The 24,566-nt window shown below is 43.7% G+C and overlaps 1 protein-coding gene across 2 annotated transcripts in view; it reads right to left on the bottom strand.

Annotated features, from left to right (window-relative positions):
- Positions 1 to 6,698: 6,698 nt before the first annotated feature.
- Wif1 (Wnt inhibitory factor 1) overlaps positions 6,699 to 24,566 on the bottom strand; it is a 70,817-nt gene continuing 52,949 nt past the window's right edge. The window contains exons 5-10 of one of the 2 annotated variants that reach the window (XM_021174052.2): positions 23,570 to 23,665; positions 22,535 to 22,630; positions 17,391 to 17,486; positions 11,238 to 11,333; positions 10,605 to 10,700; positions 6,699 to 7,581 (exon numbers count right to left, since the gene is read on the bottom strand). In XM_021174052.2, coding sequence (XP_021029711.1) covers positions 7,460 to 7,581; positions 10,605 to 10,700; positions 11,238 to 11,333; positions 17,391 to 17,486; positions 22,535 to 22,630; positions 23,570 to 23,665 — 602 coding nt within the window. In that variant the 3' untranslated portion in view covers positions 6,699 to 7,459. The remainder of the gene's footprint in view (positions 7,582 to 10,604; positions 10,701 to 11,237; positions 11,334 to 17,390; positions 17,487 to 22,534; positions 22,631 to 23,569; positions 23,666 to 24,566) is intronic. The other variant, XM_021174053.3, reaches the window with a different exon arrangement.

Genomic DNA, 24,566 nt, shown 5'->3' with positions numbered 1-24,566 from the left:
CATTAGTGTTCTTAAAAATCGAGAACCGAGGTGCTTAGGGAGCACCTGAGTGTTTTGTTCGACGCTGTCAGTTTGCGGTATATGGTTTCTATTTCTTAATCTTGAGCCATATGGAGGATATTTATTCAATGTGCTTATTAAGTTTTTTTTTATATTTGTACCAGTTGCACAAACTGTGTAGGAATTGTTACAACAAAACTCCAAAGACAGGAGTCTTTGGAGAGGCATTTGGTTTCTTCTTTCTTTTTTTATTGCTTTCAGGAAAAAAAAAAAAAATCTTTTGAAACGGTGACAGCTCTCCATGACCCAATTTGTTGACCGCAGTATTCTTCCTTGCCTTGGTACCATTCTAGGTAGAAATGCTTCCCTTAAATTGTACTTTCCTGTGAATCCTGTGACTTCTGAAAGAATATGAAGAGGAAGAGCCCTGTACCATTCTAGGTAGAAATGCTTCCCTTAAATTGTACTTTCCTGTGAATCCTGTGACTTCTGAAAGAATATGAAGAGGAAGAGCCCTGTGACGGCTCTGTGCATGTTATTCAGCGTGTCATGGAATCCACGCGTCTTAGTCAGGGTTTCTATTCCTGCACAAACATCATGACCAATAAGCAAGCTGGGGAGGAAAGGGTTTATTCAGCTTACACTTCCACATTGCAGTTCATCACCAAAGGAAGTCGGGACTGGAACTCAAGCAGGTCAAGAAGCAGGAGCTGATGCAGAGGCCATGGAGGGATGTTACTTACTAGCTTGCTTCCCCTGACTTGCTCAGCTTGCTTTCTTATAGAACCCAAGACTACCAGCCCAGTGATGGCACCACCCACAAGGGGCCCTTCCCCCTTGATCACTAATTGAGAAAATGCCTTACAGCTGGATCTCATGGAGGCATTTCCTCACCTGAAGCTCCTTTCTCTGTGATAACTCCAGCTTAGGTCAAGTTGACACACAAAACCAGCCAATACAACATGGTATTCTGGCCTTTTTCTGAGAACTATAGGAAGGGCTGTGGATGTAGTTCAGTGGTAGAGAATTTGAATACCATGTGAAAGGTCTTGGGCTGAGCTAGCATCGTGAAAGCCCACAGGAGACAAACCTCTCCTTTCTCTCATTCAGAGCAGCCTGAAGGCCCAATGTTCCTGGGATCATTCTGCCACAAGGTTTCCCAGGTATGAATTGAGATGGGAAAATGGCTCATTCCGAGACTGAAAAGAACCATGTAAGAAAGAGCCTGGGATGGTGGTAAGGATTTCAAGAAATGTGTTCAAAAATCAAGATGCTTAGTAAAGTTCCCCTGGGGTAGGTTGGCTGAACTTTACTGGAGAGTGTGGCAGAAACAGATAGTCTTGGGGTAGTGTCTTAGTTAGGGTTTTACGGCTGTGAACAGACATCATGACCAAGACAACTCTTACAAGGACAACATTTAATTAGGGCTGGCTCACAGGTTCAGAGATTCAGTCTATTATCATCAAGGCAGGAACATGGCAGCATCCAGGCAGGCATGGTGCCAGAGATGCTGAGAGTTCTATATCTTCATCTGAAGGTCACTAGAAGAAGACTGGCTTCCAGGCAGCTAGGATGAGGGTCTTAAAGCCCACACCCACAGTGACACACCTACTCCAACAAGGCCACACCTACTCCAACAAGGTCACACCCACTCCAACATGGCCACACCTACAAACATGGTCCATACCTTCAAATAGTGCCCCTTCCTGGGGCAAGCATATTCAAACCACCACAGACAGTGACTAGAAGCAAACCCTGATGGAAGCTTTTCTTTCTCACTTCTTGTTCTAACTTTTTAAAAGATTTATTTATTTATTTATTTTATGTATACGAGTATACCATTGCTGTCTTCAGACACCCCAGAAGAGGGCATCTGATCCCATTACACATGGTTGTGAACCACCATGTGGTTGCTGGGAATTGAACTCAGGACCTCTGGAAGAGCAGTCAGTGCTCTTAACCGCTGAGCCATCTCTCCAGCCCTTCATCAGCCCTTCGTTCTCACATTTTTATATGGTTCCTCTAAAAGTGAATGTGAAGATGTGCTCTCTTTGAGGGATGGCAAAAAGCAAATTTTCCACCATACCCATCTCCCTTTCCTCTTTAACTTCTACGATATTTACTTATTCTTGTTTCATGTACATGGGCGTCAGCCTACACATATGTATGTCTGTGCACTATGTGCATGCCTGATAACCTCAGAGGCCAGAAGAGGGTGTTGGGTCCCCTAGAACAGGACAGTCAGGTGGTTGTGAGCTGCCTGATGTGGGAGCTGGGAACTGGACTCTGGTCCTCTGTAAGAGCCACACGCTCTCTTAACATTGAGGCATATCTCCAACCCCGGATCTACATCTCTTAATCTTCCTTTTCTTTCTGGAGATACTTCCTGTGGTTTGACATCTGAGCAATGACTTTACCTCGTATGTATGCCTTTTGAAACTTGTAGCCTAACCAGCTATGGTTTTCTCTTGAAAGCGGCTGAAACAAAGCATAGAGACCAGAGTTTGTACACATGACTTGACTATTGACTAACCTCACTCCTTGCCTTGTTTTTTTTTTTTTTTTTTTGGTTTGTTGTTTGTTTGTTTTTTGTCTAAACTTCATTTTATTTCCCTATTTTTCCCCTACATGTTTCATCTTGCCAAGCCAAACAGTGCATGTCTTTCCAAATCTGTTCAGATATTCCCCCCCCCCGCCCTATTAACTCAGCTTCTCACTGTTTTTATACTTACTTATTTTGAATGGAGAGGTATAGTTGTAAATTAGTTAAACTGCTGTAGCTTCCAGCACCTACCCCAACAAGGCCACACCCACTCCAACAAGGCCACACCCACTCCAACAAGGCCACACCCACTCCAACAAGGCCACACCCACTCCAAAAAGGCCACACCCACTCCAACAAGGCCACACCCACTCCAACAAGGCCACACCCACTCCAACAAGGCCACACCCACTCCAACAAGGTCACACCTCCAGATAGTGCTCCTCCCTGGGGCAAGCATATTCAAACCACCACACTGAGTTAATATCTTTTAAAATCTATATTTCATCTCTGTTACACCAGACCCAACAGGGGAAGTAGCCTCTAGGGCCACTTCCACAGATCCTTACATGCCAGCCAGCCTTTAGGTTTCATCTTTCATGAAACCATCATCCATCATAGCGATCCTCTGCCACTCCTCTCTTTCCCTGTCCCTTGCCTGCGCAACCTAAAAGTCCCACCTCTGTCTTTCTGTCCAGCCATCGACTGTATGGCAATTCTTTATTATCAATTGAAGCCAGATGGGATCAGGGACCCTCAGGTTTGGAAGTGCTGCTTTTTGGGGAGCTGAAATAAGACAAGGCATTGGAATCAATGCCCAGCAGAGAGGGGCTCATGCCACTAACAAACATATGGCATTCAGAGGACAACTTACAGAATTGGTTCCTAGCCACTGTCCTATTGGTGTGATGGAATACCATGACCAAGACAATTTACAGAAGAAAGAGTTTATTGGGGTCTTGCTTACAGTTCAGAGGGTGAGTCTGTGAACATAATGGCAGGGAGTGTGGCAGCAGGTGGCAGGCCAGCATGGTGCTGGAATAATAGCTGAGAGTTTGCATCAGATCCCCAGCCCTACTCCTCCACACACACACAGTGAGGGAGTGTGTGTGTGTGTGTGTGTGTGTGTGTGAGAGAGAGAGAAAGAGAGAGAGAGAGAGAGTTAACTAAGACTAGCATAGGCTTTTGAAACTTCAAATAATGCCCAGTGACATATCTCCTTTAACCAAGGCCACACCTCCTAATCCTTCCCAAAAAGTTCCACCAACCGAGGACCAAGCATTCAAACATATCATCCCAGCTATCTACTTCTACCATGTGGCTTCTAGGGACTGAACTTAGGCTGTCTGAAAGCAAGAGCCTTTACTGAATGGGCCATTTTGCTAGCCCCCGACTCTTAAAATATATATAAAGGTATTTTATGCAATTACCTCCTTCTCCTTTCTCTCCTCCTCCTCCTCTTTTCTTCCTCCTCCTCCTCCTTTTCTCTTCCTCCTCCCCCTCCTGCTCCTCCTTCTCCTCCTTCCATGCTTTCCTACTTCCCTTATGGGTAACTTCATATAAATAACAAAAAATCATCTCAGATCCTATAAATTAACAATTTCCAGTCTTTGTTTGAAAGCTGAATTCTACTGTTGTGACTCCACATAAATTAACAAAGTGAGCAAGAGTATATTTTTGGCTAAAGATTCAAAATATACCTGGTATCCTCAGTGCTCAACAGATAATAAAGGCCATATGTTGGTAATTAGGTAAGTAGCAAAGAATGCCAGTTACATATGGAATCTAAAAACAAAAGTGGGTAAAACCACACCTAGCTAGATAATGCTTTCAGGTGCATTTTGTATCACAAGTGTCCAATATATAATGTGTATGGTTCTGTTATAATATGGCTGATAATGGACCAGTCGTTGGCTTTGAGCACCTAACTGCATTTTAAGTGCCTACTAGGCATCTCTGACACAACCCAATGGAATTTTAAACCAAACAACTCTGAAATCCTCCTTACTCCGGTCTGAAATCTCTTTTGAGTCACTGACCCTAAAGTCATTTTAAATTGTATTTCTCCACTTATGTGATGTGCCCTTTGGGATGTGTGCATATGTGGGGTGTGTTGGTGTGTGTACCATTTGGGTGTATATGAATTGGATATTGAATATTATCATTTATGCTTACATTTTTTTTCTCTGCCTTTTAAACATTTCTGGTTTTCATGGTGTACATGTTAGCATGCTGATCTCCTCTTCCTCCTCCTTTTGAGACAGAGGCTGGCTTCGAACTCACTATGTGGGGTTAGAAAGCTGGCTCAGTTGTTAATTAAGTATGCTCACTGTTCTTGTAAAAGACTGGAATGCAGTTCCTAACACTCATGTCCGGTAGCTCACAACAACCTGTAGATAAAGCTCCAGGGTATCTGACACCCTATTCTGGCCTCCTATGGCACCCTCCCACAAAATCAGATGAGTAAATAAAAATAAAATAGCTTTTAGGAAAACCTTCACTATGTACCAGAGGATGACTTTGGGCTTCTGAATCTCTGGTCTCAGCTCCTGAGTGCTGAGATTACAGATGTCTGCCACCATGGCCAATTTTATGTGGTGCTGTCAATAGAATGCAGGCAAACAGTCTAACAACAAAGCCAGATCTCTGGTCACTGTCCTCACAAATTTCTCATGGAGCCCATAATTAAATAGGGTGGGAGATGATCAACATAGATTGCTTCAGCCTGTAATTTTGAGTGGAGTTAAACTTCTTTTTTTTTTTAAAGATTTATTTATTATTTGTTATATGTATGTGAGTACACTGTAGCTGTACAGATGGTTGTGAGCCTTCATGTGGTTGTTGGGAATTGAATTTAGGACCTCTGCTTGCTCCAGCCCAAAGACTTATTTTATTATAATAAATAAGTACACTGTAGCTGTCTTCAGACACACCAGAAGAGGGCATCAGACCTCATTATGGGTGGTTGTGAGCCACCATGCTAGGATTTGAACTCAGGACTTTCAGAAGAGCAGTCAGTGAGTGCTCTTACCTGCTGAGCCATCTCACCAGCCCCTAACTTCTTTTCTGCATCTTGTCTCCTGTATCACTCAACTGACCAAGCCATGCCCCCAACCGGAAAAGACTCCGTTGGATCCAGGTCCTGTATGAAATAAAGCCTACTCTCTCTACCCTCTAGAGAAAGAGGGTGAACAGCATATCTGGGAAGCTATTCTCTAGAGTCTTCACGGTGTGTTTCACAGTGCCGATGTAAAGAGGGATAGCAACCCAGTGTCATCTCCTTGGAGTCAGATGGCATGGTTCAAACTCTCTGCCCATCATTTGTGTCCTGGTGTAAATGTTTTACTATCTCCATACTTTGGCTTCCTACCTATAATAAAAGAAATGATAATATTTTCTTTATAGAGTAATAAAATAACACCTATGTACTTGGGATCAATAGGTTAAATAACAAACAGTGGTACCTTATATTTGGGAAATTACCATACATTCAACCAGTCTTAGTAGTCCTTCCACTAGTAGGATATCGCTATCACTTCAAGTGACTTCCCCCAGAGTTCTAATGTGGGAAGTTTAACCAAGGCAACTGTGGGCAGGGCCACTTAATAAACCATGATGGCATCATGAGAATTCTGCCTCCAGAAGTCATTAGTGAATATTTTTTTTGAGTGTGTTAGTTACCCTGGAATTTAGTTGTGGCAAACACAAGTTCGGCTCCCTCTGCTCCTGTGTCTTCCTCCTTTTCTGCCCTTCTGCCTTCTGCTATGACATGAGGCTCAATCGGACTGTAGAGCCATGCATTTCCCTCCCCCCTAAACCACAACTGGTCTCTGCTGTTCCGTTATGTTAATGAAACCGAAGTGGAGAAGGGCTTAGTCCGTCCTAGTCAGAGCAGATATCTTGAAAGAAATGAGATGTGACCTAACTGTGAGTCTTGCAGGCAGTGACAGCAGTATCCTGTAGCAGGGCTGGGAAACAGGAAGAAAGCCAGTGGAAGGGGCATGGAGGAGGAGGAGGAGGAGGGAGGGAGCCCTGAGGTGGAATCAGAGGACTGGACATTCTCTCCTTTGTGATGGTACCAAGCACCACTAATCAGCAGCCATCTTTATTTCTACCAGCTAGCAGTCTTACAAAGACCCACACAGCACTCAGAAAGTGAAAGCGTCACCTTTATTTCATACATACAAACAGTATAAAACGTTTACTATGTAAGAGCTGTGTTTTGTTTACAATATATTATATTGCTTCCATCCAATGCAAAGGCTTCATACATTATATTCCTTATCTCGTCGTGTTTACAATATATTATATTGTTTAAATGCCGCTAACACAGTGTAATTTTTAAAAACTTTGTTCCCCCCCCCCAAAAAAAAAAACTGAACTGTCTAGAATAACAGCAAGGGTGAAATAGATTGTATGCATTCAAGATGGGGGGGGGTCAATTGAAATATTAATTAGACAGATGTCCAAATATTTGACAATAAAATTGGAAATACTGTAGCTTAAACACTGCTATTGGCTTTATCCGAAACCTTGTAATTTATGCATCTCTGCCCAGTTTAACCTCTCTAACGCTCCCCATTCTAAGACCACAAATGTGTTGTGATTTTGCAAGTATCTGTCAACTACACACTGAAAAGACAGATTTTTTTTTCTTTTTAACCTGATCAACCGACACAATATAAGATCTGTCCCAAAAGGACTGAAAGAAGAAAATCTATACCATCATGCTAGACACGCTTAGAAAACCTAAAAGGAAGAGTAGATATCAGCCCAGTGATTTATAACGAAGCTAATAAAATTCAGGCCTGCGTTCTAAAGTGTAATGAACAGCATTCGAACATCCAACACGCGAAAGGTTAACAAAGGCTGTGAACCCGGTGTAACATGAACCCTTTCAGATGGTGGGGTGGGGGTTCACCAGATGTAATTGGATTCAGGTGGATCCCTTCGCTCCTCAGCCTTTTTAAGTGAAGGCGTGTGTCGTTCCAGCCCGGCGCCTGCTGGCCTCGGGGCATGCATGAGGCTGGCTCCATACCCTGCAAAATTATTCACAGCTTAAAAGAAAAGAAACTCCAAAAAAACAGGCTCTTGAGATTTTTTTTCATTAACCATTCAAATGAAGCTAGTTTCCTATTTAACCCTGAATGAGACCATAGTGACCACACAGAGCTACCTGAATAACAGCAGGTGACAGCAGGTGACAGGTTCAAGGTCTGCTCACCAAGACCCATGTTACTGACTTCACTGGACCTGCTTTGCCTTGGGTCTGCCATTCACTCTATATTTTGGCTGTGTAGAAAATAAATCAATCTTTCTCTCTCTGTCTCTCTTTCTCTGTCTCTGTCTTTCTCTGTCTCTGTCTTTCTCTGTCTCTCACTGTCTCTCTGTCTCTGTCTCTCTGTATGTCTCTCTGTCTCTTTTTGTCTCTGTTTCTCTCTCTCTCTCTCTCTCTCTCTCTCTCTCTCTCTCTCTCTCTCTCTCTCACACACACACACACACACACATATAGCCTGGATTGACCTTGAACTCCTGATGTGAGCTATACCCCTAGGCCCACCACTAGATGGCTGAATGGAAAGGCAGGTCCCATGCTTGAGATCTCCAAGGTCCTGCTGAGAATTTCATCACTGATTCTTTTCACTGCGTTAGTGAATCAAACCAACCTCACTTAGGTGAACACAGTTCAATACAGCAGCTTCCACTGTTCACATCGATCCCATGACCAAGTTTATCACACTCATACAACACACGAATTCTGCTGAAATCAGGACCTCTGCCCAGCGTGGTAGAGAAGAGCTATGATTTGAACTGATGCCTATCAGTAGGATTTGTGAGTTTTGCTCAACATGGTCACCTACTCTATTTATGAAACTCTTTATCTATCTATCTATCTATCTATCTATCTATCTATCTATCTATCTATCTATCTGTTTATGAAGCCTCCTTTCTTTCCATCCGGGAACTTCTAGAGGTGCTGGGGGCACCAACACATCCTTTTGCTTTTCTAAAATAGATCCAAGACAGCAATTACATCTTTAAAAAAAAAATTCTTGTCTCCATCTTCCTGTGCATCAGAGTCCATCAAACCCAACATTTCGTGTGTTCCTTGTGGTTTTTAAATGCAAGCGCGCTGTCAAACAGCTATTGAGAACAGAGCCCCGTTGCTGAGTGTGTTTCTTTGAATTGTCAGTTCGTCGGCTACTGGCTCACAGAACGGTGGAAACTCGGGCCAACAATGCACTGAAGTCAAGCTGCTCCCATGTGGCTTGGCTTGCCACCCATGAAGCCCAGCCTCCCCGCTGGGGTGGGAGAGCCTAAGCGGAGAGTTGGTCGGTCTCCAGGACCCTCCTCTCCTTTATGACGCCCGGGTGCCTAGGACCTCCCAACGTGCCACCCCACTGGGAATCTGCTCTTTACCAGAACTCCGTGACTCAGACATTCCCTGTCACCTCCCCTAGTCAAAATAAACCCCATTCTTTCAGCTCCATCCATGCTCTCCATTCATGTACAAAACAGCTGGGTGGCCACCCCAGGATAGGTTTGCAATTGAGCGAGTACCAGGGCATCTTCTTGTGTGCAATACCTCTGTCAGAGGTACGCTTGATGGCAGATGAGCCAGTATGGTCTACAGTGAAGAGCGATGTGGTGGGTTCCTCATTGTGGAGACAGGAAGGCTCCTAACTTGCTTTCCTTTTGCATAGATGACAGTACCTCTGTGCCCAACTCGCTGGGCATGCTCGCTGGGCTGTGTTGCACTACCCTCTGAAAACTGCTCTAGGAAAATAGTTGAGGTGTAAGCGATTGAATCAAATACAGATCTTTTTATTTCAGAGGTACTGAAAGATTGGGATAATCTGTCCTTGAAGTGTCCCCTGAAGAACACCTCCTTTTCCTCAAAGCAGGGTAGACAGTGGACATGTACACAGGAGGCTGCTCCAGGGAACAGACATCTCTGTCATTTTGTATACCTGTCAGTCAGTCCCACTCTGCACCCTGGACTGCGTTCCCTACAAGGCAGGGTCTTCCTTCCTCCTTGTTCATGTGGTCCCAGTGTCTGCATAGGCCCAGAGGGGGACACCTATCGATGCTGAATGGTTTGATTTATCAAGCTGCACCTCATGCATAGAATAGTCCTGCAGTTTATCCACATCGCTAGTTTATTTGGGTTAGTCAGTAAATCTGAAAGCCACCATTATGTTACACTGTTTTCCCAGGAAGGGTTTCCGTGGGCCTATCCTTTCCTTCAAAGCAACTCTGCTACACATTACATCCAGTGCCACCGAATGGTCTCAAAAATATGGATTGTGCATTACATACAAGTTGATGAAGCTTGAAACCAGAGGTCAGTAGATACTGGTGTTCACTGAAAATCTTAAGGACAGACTGTAGTTTAGTGCTAGAACAGGACACTTGCCTAGCAAGGCTTGTGACTTGGGTTGGATCCCCAGCACCATGACGAAAGAAAGAAAGAAAGAAAGAAAGAAAGAAAGAAAGAAAGAAAGAAAGAAAGAAAGAAAGAAAGAAAGAAAGAAAGGAAGGAAGGAAGGAAGGAAGGGAGAAAGGAAGAAAGGAAGAAAGGAAGAAAGGAAGAAAGGAAGAAAAAGAGAGGGGGGAGGGAGGGAAGAAGGGAGGAAGGAAGGAAGGAAGGAAGGAAGGAAGGAAGGAAGGAAGGAAGGAAGGAAGGAAGAAAAAGAGAGGGGGGAGGGAGGGAAGAAGGGAGGAAGGAAGGAAGGAAGGAAGGAAGGAAGGAAGGAAGGAAGGAAGGAAGGAAGGCAAGCCAACTTTAACTAATCAGTTTTCTCCTTAGGACACCGAATTACTGAACTAGTCGGATTATTATGTATTATTAATTTAACCCAGAGAACATTTCTGGAGATGTTTTACAGAACTGGTGGCATTTTACAGACCTTCTATTCTAGAGCTAGGTTGGCTTTGAAGTTGGTAGAAGAGATGAGCAGAGGCCCAGGGGAGAGAGAGGGTGTCACTTATAGCAGCAGGGCTGAGTTACAGGTTATCTGAGGAAGCCGTTCCCCAGAGCTCTGCTAGCTCTGCTACTCACTCTTATTGCAGTGTCTGCCGTGCCAGCCCTCTCGACACTGGCACTTGTTGGGTTCGTGGCAGGTTCCGTGGGCACCACAGCCGGGCTCGCAGACGGCTAGAATCAGAGCAGAGCAAAGCCATGTTTCCTTGACTTTTCTGTGTCTTTCTTTTAAAAGAGCCACAGAGCTACTTTTCCTCTAGATTGTGTTAGTTTTGGCTTCTCCCATTATGTTTCTTTTTCCTTAGTCACTTTCTGGCCAAAAGTCGGCTTCAGAGTTGAGAAAGACAAAAATCCTTAGGAAGGAAGGATCTTTACAATAAGCCGTGTGTTTCTCACACACAAAGACTCTGAGCTCTGAAACTGCCACATTCCGGGAGAGCATTCCTTTCAAGAAAATCCGTAAATAGATAAACAAACAAGCAAACCAAACAAGACAAGACAATGAAAGGATCTGGCCGTGTGCATAAATATTTTATGTTCAGGGATTCCCACAACGCCTGTGGTCTAAATAAAAGACGCATCTACAGCAATCAGGGTGGAAGCTCAACTCTGATGCCCAGACACCACGCAGCAGGTGTGGACACTGTATAGATCCCGAGAGGACGTTAATTCAGCTACTCCGCACCCACACTGCCACTGTGTGCTACTTACGCTTAGAGCACAGGTCTCCTTGGTAACCTTTCGGGCACTTACACTTGCTTTTACCAATGCATTTACCTCCATTTCGGCAGGGTTGGGGGCATTTGCCTGCAACAGAGAGAGAAGCAGCTAAGGACGGAAGGAACACAGGCTTTATTCTATAGTCACTGCATCCTTCAAATGAATAACAAAGCTTTGAGAGGAGAAATGCTTTGAAATGTCCATCATTGCCATTGATTTTTAGGTCTATGCTGGCTTTTATATTGTTTTTTGTTTTGGAGACAAGCCAATTATTGACATGATTATATATGTTATATTACAATATATAACTTATAACATATAACTTATAACATATATCATATGATATATGATGCTTCTTTTCCCACAGTGAATGAACTTCCAAATGCACAAATTGAAAAGTTGAAACTATTCTAGCTCATAAATGCTTGTAGTTTTTTTTATACAGGGTTCTACAATGCACCATATGACTGACTTAACCACATGAAATTTTTTATAACTTCTGGTTTCTACACAGCACTTCTTCTGGAAGTGAGGATGTCTATAACCTCAGCTGATGATAGCTTAGCCTAGCATCTTTCATATTTCTTTCCCTCTGCAATCTAGAATTTTCTATTTGAAGGGTGACTTTTTCGAAGTCACTGATAAGGGGCTGTTAACCGAAAGCTGAAGCCACACCCTGCCAAGGGAGAGATGATGAGCCGGGAGACAGCCAGAGGCCACGAGGTTTCAGTCACCAGTTTGGGATCTGCTCTTCTTCATTTCTTTGATTTTTTTTTTAACTAATGAAATCTTTGCCATTAACAAACTCACCTTTGTCTCGTGAACTCCTTTCTTCATGGCCAAAGAAAAGTTGAGACGAAGCCAACCATAGTATTATTTACTAATAAGCACTGTTTTTTGACAAAAGAGTTGAACTTTGTATAAAAAGTGTTTTGCTACAAACACTTAATTTTTTACTGTGTACTTAGCCCCCAAAACTTTATTTGTTTATAGGTTGGACAAAGCACATTTAGTCACAAAGACAATATGCACACAACAACGTTGGGAAGTTACAGCCTTGAAAATCTACAATAGACTAGACTTTGGCTTTTTTTCTTCTCTCTCTCTCTCTCTAAAACTCCCGCCTCTCTTTCTTGAGACAGAGTCTCATGTAGCCCAGGCTAGCCTCCAGTTTACTGTGTAGCTGAGGAGACCCTTGAACTCCTTTTTGATCCTCTTATCTCCACCTTCCCAGCATTGGGGACCAAACAAGGAGATTTGTGTGTGTTAGACAGGTATTCTTGTCCCAACTAAGCTACAGTCCCAGTCCCAAAGACCCCCCGTTTGATTGACCACTCTACGTCCCAAAGAGTCCTGTTTCCTACAGAACACTCTCTGCTGCTTAATATGATCCCAACTCTTAATTTAAAGAAAAGGTTCTGACTCCACATTTCCACAGAACCATCTGTGCCCAGCGCAGCCACAAAACTGGATCAGGACACCAAATTCTCTCCAGCGTTTCAGGGTTGTTCACGCCAACTCTAGGGGGGATGATCATTAGGTTGCAAAGACACATGGCCCTTCTGTGGGAACAGGCTGGTGAGCTCTGTGCTGCATGGTAGGGTGGGGAAGGTGGGCTGGGGGGTCCTAGAGTATGAACTTGGTAGTCAGGAACAATGCAGAATAACTTGTAGAGTCTTCTCCCTGATTCCGTGGGAATGCTTGTGTTCCTAGTAAGAGGGAAATGAAGACTCTCCAGTTCTTCTCGGCTGGGAGAGAGGGAGGAAGGAAGGACAGTCCCTCTTGGCTCTAACCTGTCAGGAATGTGATTCCCAGGGACTGACAGGCCATAGATAGTTGAAAGACTGCGGGATCCGACCTCACCCTCGGATTGTTTCAGTATGTAGAACACCCGAAGTGTCTTGGTATTGACTATGTTTGCCTAAAAGCACTTTGCAGCCACATTATATTGGTTGGACATGGGTATACTGAAATCCTGAGGAGTCAGCCTATTTGTAGAGATGAAGTGTTGTCTAAGGACAAGAAGACTTAACTGTTTAAACAGTGTTGTAATATAACTCGAGGAGGAGTCCTTGTGAGAGTAATGCTAGACCAATAGGCACATACAGTGAGGACATCAAATGTCCCCCACCCGTGAGACTGGGGGATAACTTCATATTGTGACTCTGTTTCACAGACAAAAGGATGAAAGAGATACAAAAGTGTTCAAGGGCCAACAACCACCATGTCGGAGCCTTACAACAACAAGTGGCTTTTAATTATTTTCTTCAACAGTCCAAGTTATTTTCTAGAGAGAGCCTTTATGACAAGGCCCTGCTAAGTTACTCTTAAACTTAGTTATAATATGACATGAATAATTTTTGAGACCCTTTTTAACTGAAGTTCTACGGAAGATTCTTAGGAAACCTATTGGCTTTGCCTAGCATCTGAGGATGCTCTGACTGACCCAGTGACAGCATCTCGAGAAGGTGTTGTAACTGGTAGAAGTCAGGAGAAATGGAAATTAGACTGACAGACAGCAGAAGACAGATACATGTCCTTCAGAAAGAATATCGAGTGTGGTGAGAGGGCAGGGCATTGGAGTTGCTGGTGGGCTGAGAAATGAGAAACAACCTCAGAAAACGCATTCCCTTATGGCCTGGCAATTCTCCTTCGAGGAAAACTTGGGTCATGGAGATGACTCGGCAGTCACCAGTCACCAGGCCTGAAGACTTGAGTCCAGTCCTCAGGAGCCATGAGGCAGAAGTAGAGAACTGACTCTCAAGAATTGTCCTCTCATCTGCACATATATGCTATGGCACACACACACACACACACACATACACATAGAGATATACACACAGACTCACAGATACACACACAAGACACACACAGAGATACACACACAGACACACACAGAGATACATACACACAGACACATGCACATGTATACATGCACACACAAAAGCATACACACACATACACACACACTTAAAAATGGAAACCAGTCTACATGGAAACGTGCTCACAAATATTCACAACTGTGTTGTTCAAATAACCCTGGTGTGGGAACAATTCAAATGCTCTTCATCTGGCAAATGAATAAACACATTAAGTCTATCCACACCGCTGGATGCTACTCAGCAGTGAAAAGGCGTGAAGGGCTGCCATCCTCTGCTCCATTCATGATCCTTGACAATAGTGACCTTAAGTGAAAGACTGGGCACGAGACCCTGTATCTCCTATGACCCCGTTTCTACAAGACGTTCACAACAGGCAAAGCTAAAGAGAAAGAAAGTAGACTGGAAGACTGCCATATCCAGGGATCCATCCCATAATCAGCTTCCAAACGCTGACACCATTGCATACACTAGCAAGATTTTGCTGAAAGGACCCAGATATAGCTGTCTCTTGTGAGACAATGCTGGGGCCTAGCAAACACAGAAGTGGATGCTCACAGTCAGCTATTGGATGGATCACAGGGCCCCCAATGGAGGAGCTAGAGAAAGTACCCAAGGAGCTAAAGGGAACTGCAACCCCATAGGTGGAACATTATTATGAACTAACCAGTACCCCAGAGCTCTTGACTCTAGCTGCATTTGTATCAAAAGATGGCCTAGTCGGCCATCACTGGAAAGAGAGGCCCATTGGACTTGCCAACTTTATATGCCCCAGTACAGGGGAATGCCAGGGCCAAGGGGTGGGGGTGGGTGGGTGGGGGACTGGGGGGGGAGTGTATTGGGGACTTTTTGGATAGCATTGGAAATGTAATTGAGGAAAATACCTAATTAAAAAAAAAACATAAAAAAAAAAAGAAAGTAGACTGGAGGCTGGCAGGCCCTGGGGTTATGAGGGGACTTGGAGACATTTTTAATAATCATAATTATGAATGTTTGCTTGCTGGTTTGTTTGTTTGTTTGTTTGTTTGTAGGTCGAGATGATAAAGCGGTTTGAAATCATAGGTCACAGCATTGACTCGTGGAAATGCAGGATGATACAGTTTAAAATGCTGTCTTACAGTATGCTTATATAGAGTCACTAAAAAATAAGAATAAATAGTTCAATTCTGCATTTTGACTGTAGACTCTGAGAGAAACAACTCCACACCTATTCCCCGCCTCCATTTTATTCCTGGTAGAGTTGTTTTATTTCTTTTAGACCTAACAGGAAGTTTCCTAAAGGGATTTGAATAAAACTTGTGGTTGAATCTATGATGAGTTTTCAAAACCCTGCATTTTTGGTCCAGTTAGAATTTAAAAAAAAAAAAGAAAAGAAAAGAAAAAGACAGTAAAGGGAGGGGGGTAGAGAAGGCTGGAGAAGGAAGAGAGGGAAAGAGACGGGAGGAAGGGAAGAGGAAGAAGAGGGGGGAAGAAGGGTGAGGAGGGAGAGAGAGGGAGAGAGGACCTCCACCTGAGGAAGGTTCATAGACACAAAGGCATAAGGGCAGACACCTTTACATGAAATGAGACCAGGAACAAAGACTCATAAACAAACTAAGTGTGCCATGCCTGGGGCTGAGCATTGGGGGGGGAAAGTGAGGGGAGTTAGCTCAAGATGTGTTTATCAGGAAAGAGTAATTAATAAGAGCAGAAACCACATCCTGACAATTAATTACATGTTCTATGGAAACTTCAGAGCTATTTCATTTGAACTCTATAAAAATGGTTACTTCATCTACTACTCATTAAAGCATTAAAAAAAAAAAAACAAAACCCACAAATAAATTAGAGGTTGAAAGTTAGAATAGGAACTTAGCATTATTCAATTTTGAATCCACCTCAGCTTTGGAAACAGTGGCTGTACCAAGCAAGCACAGCAGTGCTTTAGAGACTGTAGAGCTGGGAAGGACTCCCCCCAACACACATGGAGAAGGCCGAGGCAGACCGCTCAGCAGGCACACGGGATGGCTTGGTGGCTCTATGGCTCAACAGCTGGATGGTTCAGGCCTCTGTGAGCTTCTGTGCTAATTGTCTTCTGCGTCACAGTGATGCTTAGACCGAATGGGTTCATTTCCAAGTTTCAAAGAGAGATCTGAGTGGTTTGCAGAGCTCTAGACTGTGCTACGATTCCATTTTTCAGCTTTTTGTATTGAAACATGACAGCCCAGTATAGTACGGGCAGAATGGGTGTCACTTTTAAGCTTACCGCTCAGCTAATTTTTCTAGAACACTGCTGTAGATCACACGGGCATTTCCTGAACCCCCTAAGTTCTTTTTGGTCCCACAATGGGCAATCCCACTTCCAGCCTCCATCACTGAGGTTGTACTCTTGAACTTGAAAACCGCGGACTTCTGGGTAGGTTTTTTTGTTTGTCTGCCTCCTTTTACATAATATAACCCTGGGAGTCACTCAGGGTGTGGAGTTACTGTTGTTTTCATTGCTGTGCACTGTTTTCCCCCACTGGGTCTATCCTTTCTTCTGAGATGGGTCAGTAGGCTCAAGGTGATTGGCAGGAGAAACCCTCTGTGCTGTGGGTAGGCAGAGCGTTTGTCTTGAGCCTCTGGGAAAAAAAGTTCTTGGCCTAGCCTTCAGACAAAGAGGGCAGCAGTTGAATCTAGTAAAAAGAATCCACTGGCGATGGACTGACTGAAGGAGCTGAAGGGTTTGCAACCCCGTAGGAGGAACAACAATATCAATCAACCAGGCCCCAGAGCTCCCAGGGACTAAAAAATCAAAACAAAACAACAACAACAAACCCACCAAAGAATACACATAGAGGGATCTATGACTCCAGCCGCATATGTAACAGAGGATGGCCTTGTCGGGCATCAATGGGAGGAACGGCCCTTGGTTCTGTGAAGGCTCAATGCCTCAGTGTAGGGGAATTCGAGGGCTGGGAGGTGGGAGTGGGTGGGTGAATGGGTGGGTGGGAGCACACCCTCATAGAAACAGGAGGAGGAATGGGATAGGGGTTTCTGGGGGGATCAGCAAAGGGGGTAACATTTGAAATGTAAATAAATAAAATATCCAATTAAAAAATGAGCAAACATTAAAAAAAAAAGGACCTCACAGGAGGTCCTAGGTCTACCTTGACTTCAGATCTATCAGTGGCAAAAGGAAGCAGGAGAAAGGTTTCCACCCCCAAGCCCCGCCCAAAGCCCCACCCCCAAGCCCCGCCCAAAGCCCCACCCCTAAGCCAAAAAGAATGTGGAAGTGTGTACTTACTGAGTTCACACTGCTCTCCCTCGAGTCCAGGAGGGCAAATACATTTTCCCGGGTAAAAGCAGGTCCCTCCATTAAAGCAGGTGGTTGAGCAGTTTGCTGGTGGAATGAACGACAGGGCGCTTTGTGAGACAAGAAGTTAATAGCCTGGCAAAAATTTCACTTAAAGTGGGTGATACTTCTTCAGTGTGTGTCTAATCCCGTCCCATTTACATAATAAGCAACTCGCTTTACAGTTTTGAAACAATCGATTCAAATCATAATCACATTCAAATTACAAAGACTCTACGTCAGAATCTAAGAGAGAATAGGCTTGTCAACACATTGCATTCATTCCTATGAAAAAGGTATAGTAAATACAATCTATGCTCTATAAACAAAATCTACAAATCCAAGAAAATTTTTTCGAAAGCATCAAGTTGGAAGATGAAGGGAGAAAACTTCTCTGGGTTAGATAAAGGAGAAGAGACAAAGGTGTCAGGTTCCAAGCAGGAGGAAGTGGCTCTCCCAGAGATGAATGGAGGTTCATTTTAATGAATAGGATTTTAAAAGAGACTGCGATGGTACTTGGAGAAAGACTCTAATTGCCTCCAGAGAGAGAGGCTAAGGTGGGTCGGGAGGATGAGGAGGAGCCGTGACTGAGCCTGGGAGATTGACGTTCCAAGCAGTGAAAAGCCTGTTTATCCTGAGCAGTGAACACACTGTCTCTCAGCACAAGCCCCTCCCTCTTGGCTTCAGTTTCTTGAACTTCACTGATCTTTGGCACTTAAAGTAGAGGGTAGAGAAACGGGAAGAGAAGAGAGGAAATAGTGAAAAGGGGGGAGCTTCCATCTGTCAGTAAAGAAGGTTAAAAGGGAGCTTGGGCTGGGGGTAGAAGCGTTTGCCTGGAGTCCCAGAGGTAGACAGGCAGGGGAAGTGGATCTCACTGCTGGATACATAGTAACTTTGAAGCCTGGAGTATGTGGCTATGTGGGCCCTGCCTCAAAGCGGGTGGGGGTGACCAAAACTAAAAGTTAAAGCTTAGCTTTTTCAGTCTCAGTTACAAAGTTAGGAAGTTAGGAAGTTTTGTCTTTGTGTCATGTAAAACATATGGATAAAGGCTTTCGGTGCTAAAGTCAGAGACTTTAAAATGTGTGTGTGCTTTGTGGAAAAGACGTTCCATTAAAATGTCGTCCCAGAACATCAGGCTTCTTAACCGACAAACAGCATTCAGATTGGAAGCACCTCCAGGAGGAAGGAGAGGGTGCGTTTAGCATCATGATGTAGAATTGAGCAGAGGCTGATCGCTCTGGGACGGGATTGAGAGTTTAGGAACTGCAGCACTCTGGTCTGGCTCTTTGCCACTCGGACACAGTGTTCTTAGGACTGTGCAGTTGTTCTTATGAGTGAGTCCTGTCTCCCCACTCATCTGTATGTCTCCCCAGTGTAGGAGTGAGCGAGAGAACATTAGGATCAATATTCTCTTGTTCCACACCCCACTGGTCCTGACGCCCACTGCTATGTAAAGGACAGTGGGCCTGACGGCACACTTGAAACAGAACGTGCTAAATCTGGCTATATAATAATTTGATTGCTCAACTCCCTTCTTCTTGAGTTAACACACAGCTATGTAGCCCTTGCTGGTCTTTCTTTAACTCACGACTCTTCGGCCTTAGCCACCAGCATGAGGAGCTACAGGCATCAATACCACTCCTGTCCTGGCAGTTTTGTGACAATTGATACAGGTTAGAGCCTTCTGAAAGGACAGAACCTCAGTAGAGAAAAATACAGCTGTAAGGCATTTCACAATTAGTGATTGATAAGTGATTGACTCTTAGGGGTGGTGTCATCCCTGGAGTCTATAAGAAAGCAAGCTGAACGAGCCATGATGAGCAAGCCAGTAAGTAGCATCCCTCCCTCCACGGCCTCTGCATCAGCTTCTGCCTCCAGCTTTCGTCCCTATCCTGACTTCCTCCAATGATGGACAGGAATGTGGAAGTGTAAGCCAAAAAAAAAAAAAAAAAAAAAAGTCCTTTCCTCCCCAGTTTGTTTTTGGCCATGGTGTTTCATCCCAGCAATAGTTACCCCAACCAGGACAGCGCTCAAATCAACTCTTCTGATTATTCTTAGTATTTTTAACCTTCTTCTGCCATCCTGACCAAGACTCAACATTTCTGCCCTATGGTTTGGTGAGCTTTGACCTTGGTCACCAGAGCACAGTGTGAAGAAGGGGTGGGATCACTCAGAAGTGGGATTTAATGGACTGTGGTTAGGACACAGGGACCATCAACCTCCGTAGTAGCATGGTATAGGGTCGCCCAGCCCTTGAAGCTCTCTGGGTTTGCCTTGTCCTGTAATCTCTCCTTGCAAATACTCCCACCGTGAAGCCAGCTACCATGTTGGGATGTGGCCTGAGACCCTCACCAGAGCCAAACAGATGGTAGCATGCTATTGAAATTCCAGAACTGTGAGCTTAATTGGCTTCATTTCTCGGAAAAAACAAAAACAAGAACCCTCGGGTGATTTCTTATCCCAACAGAATGTGGACTAACTAACACACACTTTGTTTATGAAGAAGCAGAGACACTAACTTTCACTGTGGCTGAGGGTAGATTGGCCAGCGCTTAACTAGTTATTTCCTAAAGTTTGTGGCAGATGTCCCCAAGGCCAATGGACATGACTCCTCAATGTTTGTTCCAAAATACAGTGCTAACATCTACCTCCATGCCAACTAAGCCCCATCTCAGCAGTTCCCTATTGTTGTGGATAATAGGAGAATCCTCTGTTGAGCCCATAAAGTAAATGTATTTTATGCTCCCAGGTCTCTAGTAAGACAAAGTAGAGTTTCAACAGATTTTCCAAATAAGTTTTAAAAGAAAAAGGGTATAACACGTAGTAAAATCTTTCATCTGAAAGGCAAAATATTATGAAATTTGAAATGTACTGAAATGCAAATGCATATTTTTCCCTTCATGACTCTGAAGTATTTGTGACACTGTAGCATTATATATATATATATATATATATACACACACACACACACATATATATACATACACACATATGTGTGTTTGCATGTATGTGTGGGTGTATATAATATATATACATATATGTGTGTATGTATGTGTATATAATATATACATACAGATGTGTGTACATGTGTGTATACACATGTGTATGCATATATATGTATGTCTATGTATATACGTGTGTATGTGTATATGTATATATGTGCATATAATATATATTTCATATATGTGCATGTATATGCATACACACACACACACACATACATATATATAGTCCCAGACACTTTGGGGACAAGATTGCTTGAGTCCAGGAGTTCTCTGTGGTACCACGCTATGCCTGTCAGCTGTCTGTACTAAGTTCAGCATCAATATCCCTCTGGGAAGCAGGGAACCACCAGCCTGCATAAAGAGGGGTGAAGCAGCCCAGGCTGGATAAAAGACTTCAGTAAGCCTTTTATTATATAAGCCCTGGCAACAATGGCCACAGCTGAATAGACAGGTGTCAGCAATCATTTCACTGATCACAGGTGTGGGTGTGAGTTCACTGTTCAAGTCTGGGAAGGTTTGCTCTATTTCCACTCGCTCTGCTATAGGCTGAGTTTTAATGCATTCCAAGAAATACTTGGTTTTGAAATAGCAGAGGTTCCAAATGTTGAATCTGAATAAATGAAGTTGAGCTCTGGGTCATTTTACTGACTTACTGTTAAAAGCTACTGTCATAAGCTACTGTCATCTTAGTCTTTAGGAATACGCATTTAAACTATTTTTAGTCTAATAGTGTGGTTTGAACAATAAAAACGATTCAAGTGCTTTTGGTTATGATCCCAGTTGCAGGATGGAAGACAGGAGGCAAGTAATCTAATTCCAAATTGAAAGAAGGAAAAACTCATGACCCAAGCTGTCTGATCAAGTCTCAGGTCACTTAGGAGGAGGTGGGACCTGATCAGATAGAGTGACAGGCAGTGAGGTACAGCAAAGGGAATGGATTTGGGCCATGGGATTCAAGCCATATAAACCTCCGTGCGCTTCTTTGAGAGTGTGAGGTCCATTGCTTCCCGTATCACAGAGCTTGTCAAGAACCCAACCAGACATGTGTATGAAAGTACTAGGACAGCAGACGACCTCAAGAGATTCCTCTAAAACATACCAAGAACTCTTTGCTTTAACTTGCCCCCAACTTTTAAAAACCAGTGCGCACACACACAAAAGCTAAGCAAACACAGGAACTACAGTATTGCTCTGTGCTAAACAAGCAAACACAAGAGATGTTTCTTATAAGCAGCATCTTAGCCTGCTTACAAGCACACCTTATTAACACATCAATAGTCTGCAGCAAGCAGCGCTATGGATACTACGATACCTTCATTAAATCCATATACTTTACAGAATACTTAAAAATGTTTTCCCACTGTAAAGTGTGGGCTGGCTTAGTGGACAGGTAGCTTTTCAGGGCCAAGTTGGAATCTGCTCCCTGTGAGTGAAGTCTGACATACCATTGCCATGTTTAGGAAGAGGCACCCAACCTTTTACAAATAAAGTATTGAATGAGGCCCTCTACAAGGTCATAGGCACTGAGACTTTTAAGTCGCTGCTACTTTAACATACAGTGTCTAGGAAAGGAATTATCTGTATGTCAGCAACCTTCACAGCAAATATTAACTGTGCTGGGATTTTTGTTTGCAGCTGATGAGAGGCTTCTCTTTGTCCCCATATTTCTTTCCCTGCCTTCCTACCCTGTCTGAGGACCATAGGTAGATGTCTAGGTCATTGGCCTGTATCCCTGCACTGGAGCATTCTGGGAGTAAATTAAAGCTCTGCATGGTCAAGCAACATCCAAATTGGAGTTCCAGTTATTACAGCCGCCACCTTCACCTCACAGGACATACTATGTTTACAAAGTGATGACATTACTAATGCTTATTTGGGGGCCGGAGAGATCGTTCAGTGGTTAAGGAGACAAGCTGTTCTTCTAGGGGATGAGGTTTGGTTCCAGCCAACAACATAGAGGCTCACAACCATCTGTAAATCCAGGTCCTGGGGATCTTATGGCCTCTTATGGCCTCTATCTGCTTGTGTGCAAGCACACACACACACACACACATCTTTTTAAAAAATTAACAACAACAAAAATCCCATTACCTTTGTCACAGTTGACACCGTAGAATCCAGGGGGGCAGATGCAGAAGCCAGGAGTGACACACAGACCGCCGTTCATACATCGGGGTATGCACAGGGCTTGTGGGGGGAAAGGACTCTGGTTTAGGCCAAACAGGATTCTGGCACAGGATCATTTCGCAATGACAAAAATTCCACAACTTAAGGTTTTGTGGAAGACTCTAAAGTGTTTACTCTCTCTCTATATATATATACAACTTTTCTATATTAAAATTGTTTTGTGACATTAACCCGGCTGTTTCTCAACGTCTCAGGCAATTTCTTAGACAAGAATTTTGAATTTGTTCTACTTTGAGTGCTTGACTCAATCTTTCCCAGAATCAACTTGACTATGCTGTGATTTCTTAACTGTAAATATTGTATGCCCTATTCCTTGATTTTCAAATTCTTAAGAATCCATGCAAATAAGAAAATATTCATATTTCTTAAAGGTAAATATATTTTTCTCTTACTCTGGTCAAATAAGTTCTTGGAATTTAAAGGTCCATGATTAGTAATTTCTCTGTTATCTCTTTTCATATAATGTTCTCAGAAACGGTCACCTCTAAAATAAATGCACTACTCAAATTATCCCCAGCCCTTCTTTCCGCTTACGCTAAGGGGTAACTTATACTCAGGTATGGATTTAATTGGGAATTGAGCTGTTTTTAATTGGAAGGATTTCAAATCAGTTGTGATGTCAGCTCCTCAAAACTTTCATAAGAGTACCACAAAGAACACTGTAAATAAATATAGGTCAGCTAGAGGCTTGAGCACAAAGAGAAGATGCCAGAGCTCAAAGCTCTCTGGCTGAAGTTCTGGCCACATACTTCATTAACAGAAACTGACCCGGAGAACAACTTTCCAACAGGTTTTCTGTGGCTATTTAAAGTTTCACCGATCCTTAAAATATTACCAAATAATAATAATTTTAAGAGGTGTGCTTTATAGAACATTGAGTCGCGTGGGGCGTCTATGGCGTCCACGTTCATCAGGAAGCAAGTCGAAACCCTTGCTTACCTTTCTCACAGTGAGGCCCGTAGAACCCATCTGGACACTCGCAGACCCGCCTTTCATTACAAAAGCCTCCATTTCGACACCCTCCGGGGCACTCAGCTGCACCAGAGAGAAACAAGGCGTAAAGACGTGCCCTCGAGGTCAGGCGGGGCTGAGACATTTATATTGCATTTATATTTCAGAGCACCAAATGTAACTGATTGAATACCCACAGTCCTTAACCTTCCCTCCACACCCTGGTCTGCCTTCAATCCTCTTCCTGCAATCTTATTTCCAACAGTAGGGGTCGCACACGAGGAGAGTAAACAATTTTTACTCTGCCTTCCTTCTGCCTACCTCCCAAAGTATTGTGTACTGACTGGTTTTGTGTGCCAACTAGACACAAGCTAGAGTCATCAGAGAGGAAGGAGCCTCAGTTGAGGAAATGCCTCCATGAGATCCAACTGTAAGCCATTTCCTCAATTAGTGATCAGTGGGAAAGAGCCCAGCCCATTTTGGGTAGAGCCATCATCCCTGGGTGGCCCGGTCCTGAGTTCTGTAAGAAAGCAGGCTGAGCAAGGCATGATGAGCAAGCCAGTAAGCAGCATCCATTCATGGCCTCTGCATCAGCTCCTGCCCTGTTTGAGTTCCTGTCCTGACTCCTTTCAATGATGAACACTTAGCTGAAAAATAAACTCTTTCCTCTCCTACTTGCTTTTGGGTGGTGGTACTTCGTCTCAGCAATGGAAACCCTAACCAAGACATATATTAACTCTTTAAATTCACACCAGAGGAGTAAGGCATGTTAACTTCACTGCCAGAGAGCAGATGGCTATATTTGTATTCGTTTAGAGCATGGACTGGCTCCAAGGTAATGCTGGGAGGGAAAAGGAGCTATGCCCTGTGGTGAGTGGGCACCCAGGGTAAAGCAATGAGGTGTGGAGGCCCTGCCTGGCAGGACCGTTGTGTGATCATGATTTTGTATCTTCTGTGGCTGTGAACTGTGCCAAGCATTCAGCAG

This window comes from Mus caroli, unplaced genomic scaffold, assembly GCF_978045245.1.
Source record: "Mus caroli unplaced genomic scaffold, Mus_caroli_1 scaffold_9, whole genome shotgun sequence".
Classification (NCBI taxonomy): domain Eukaryota; kingdom Metazoa; phylum Chordata; class Mammalia; order Rodentia; family Muridae; genus Mus; species Mus caroli.
Note: the sequence above shows the minus strand (reverse complement) of the source record. Positions and strands in the feature narration are given on the sequence as shown.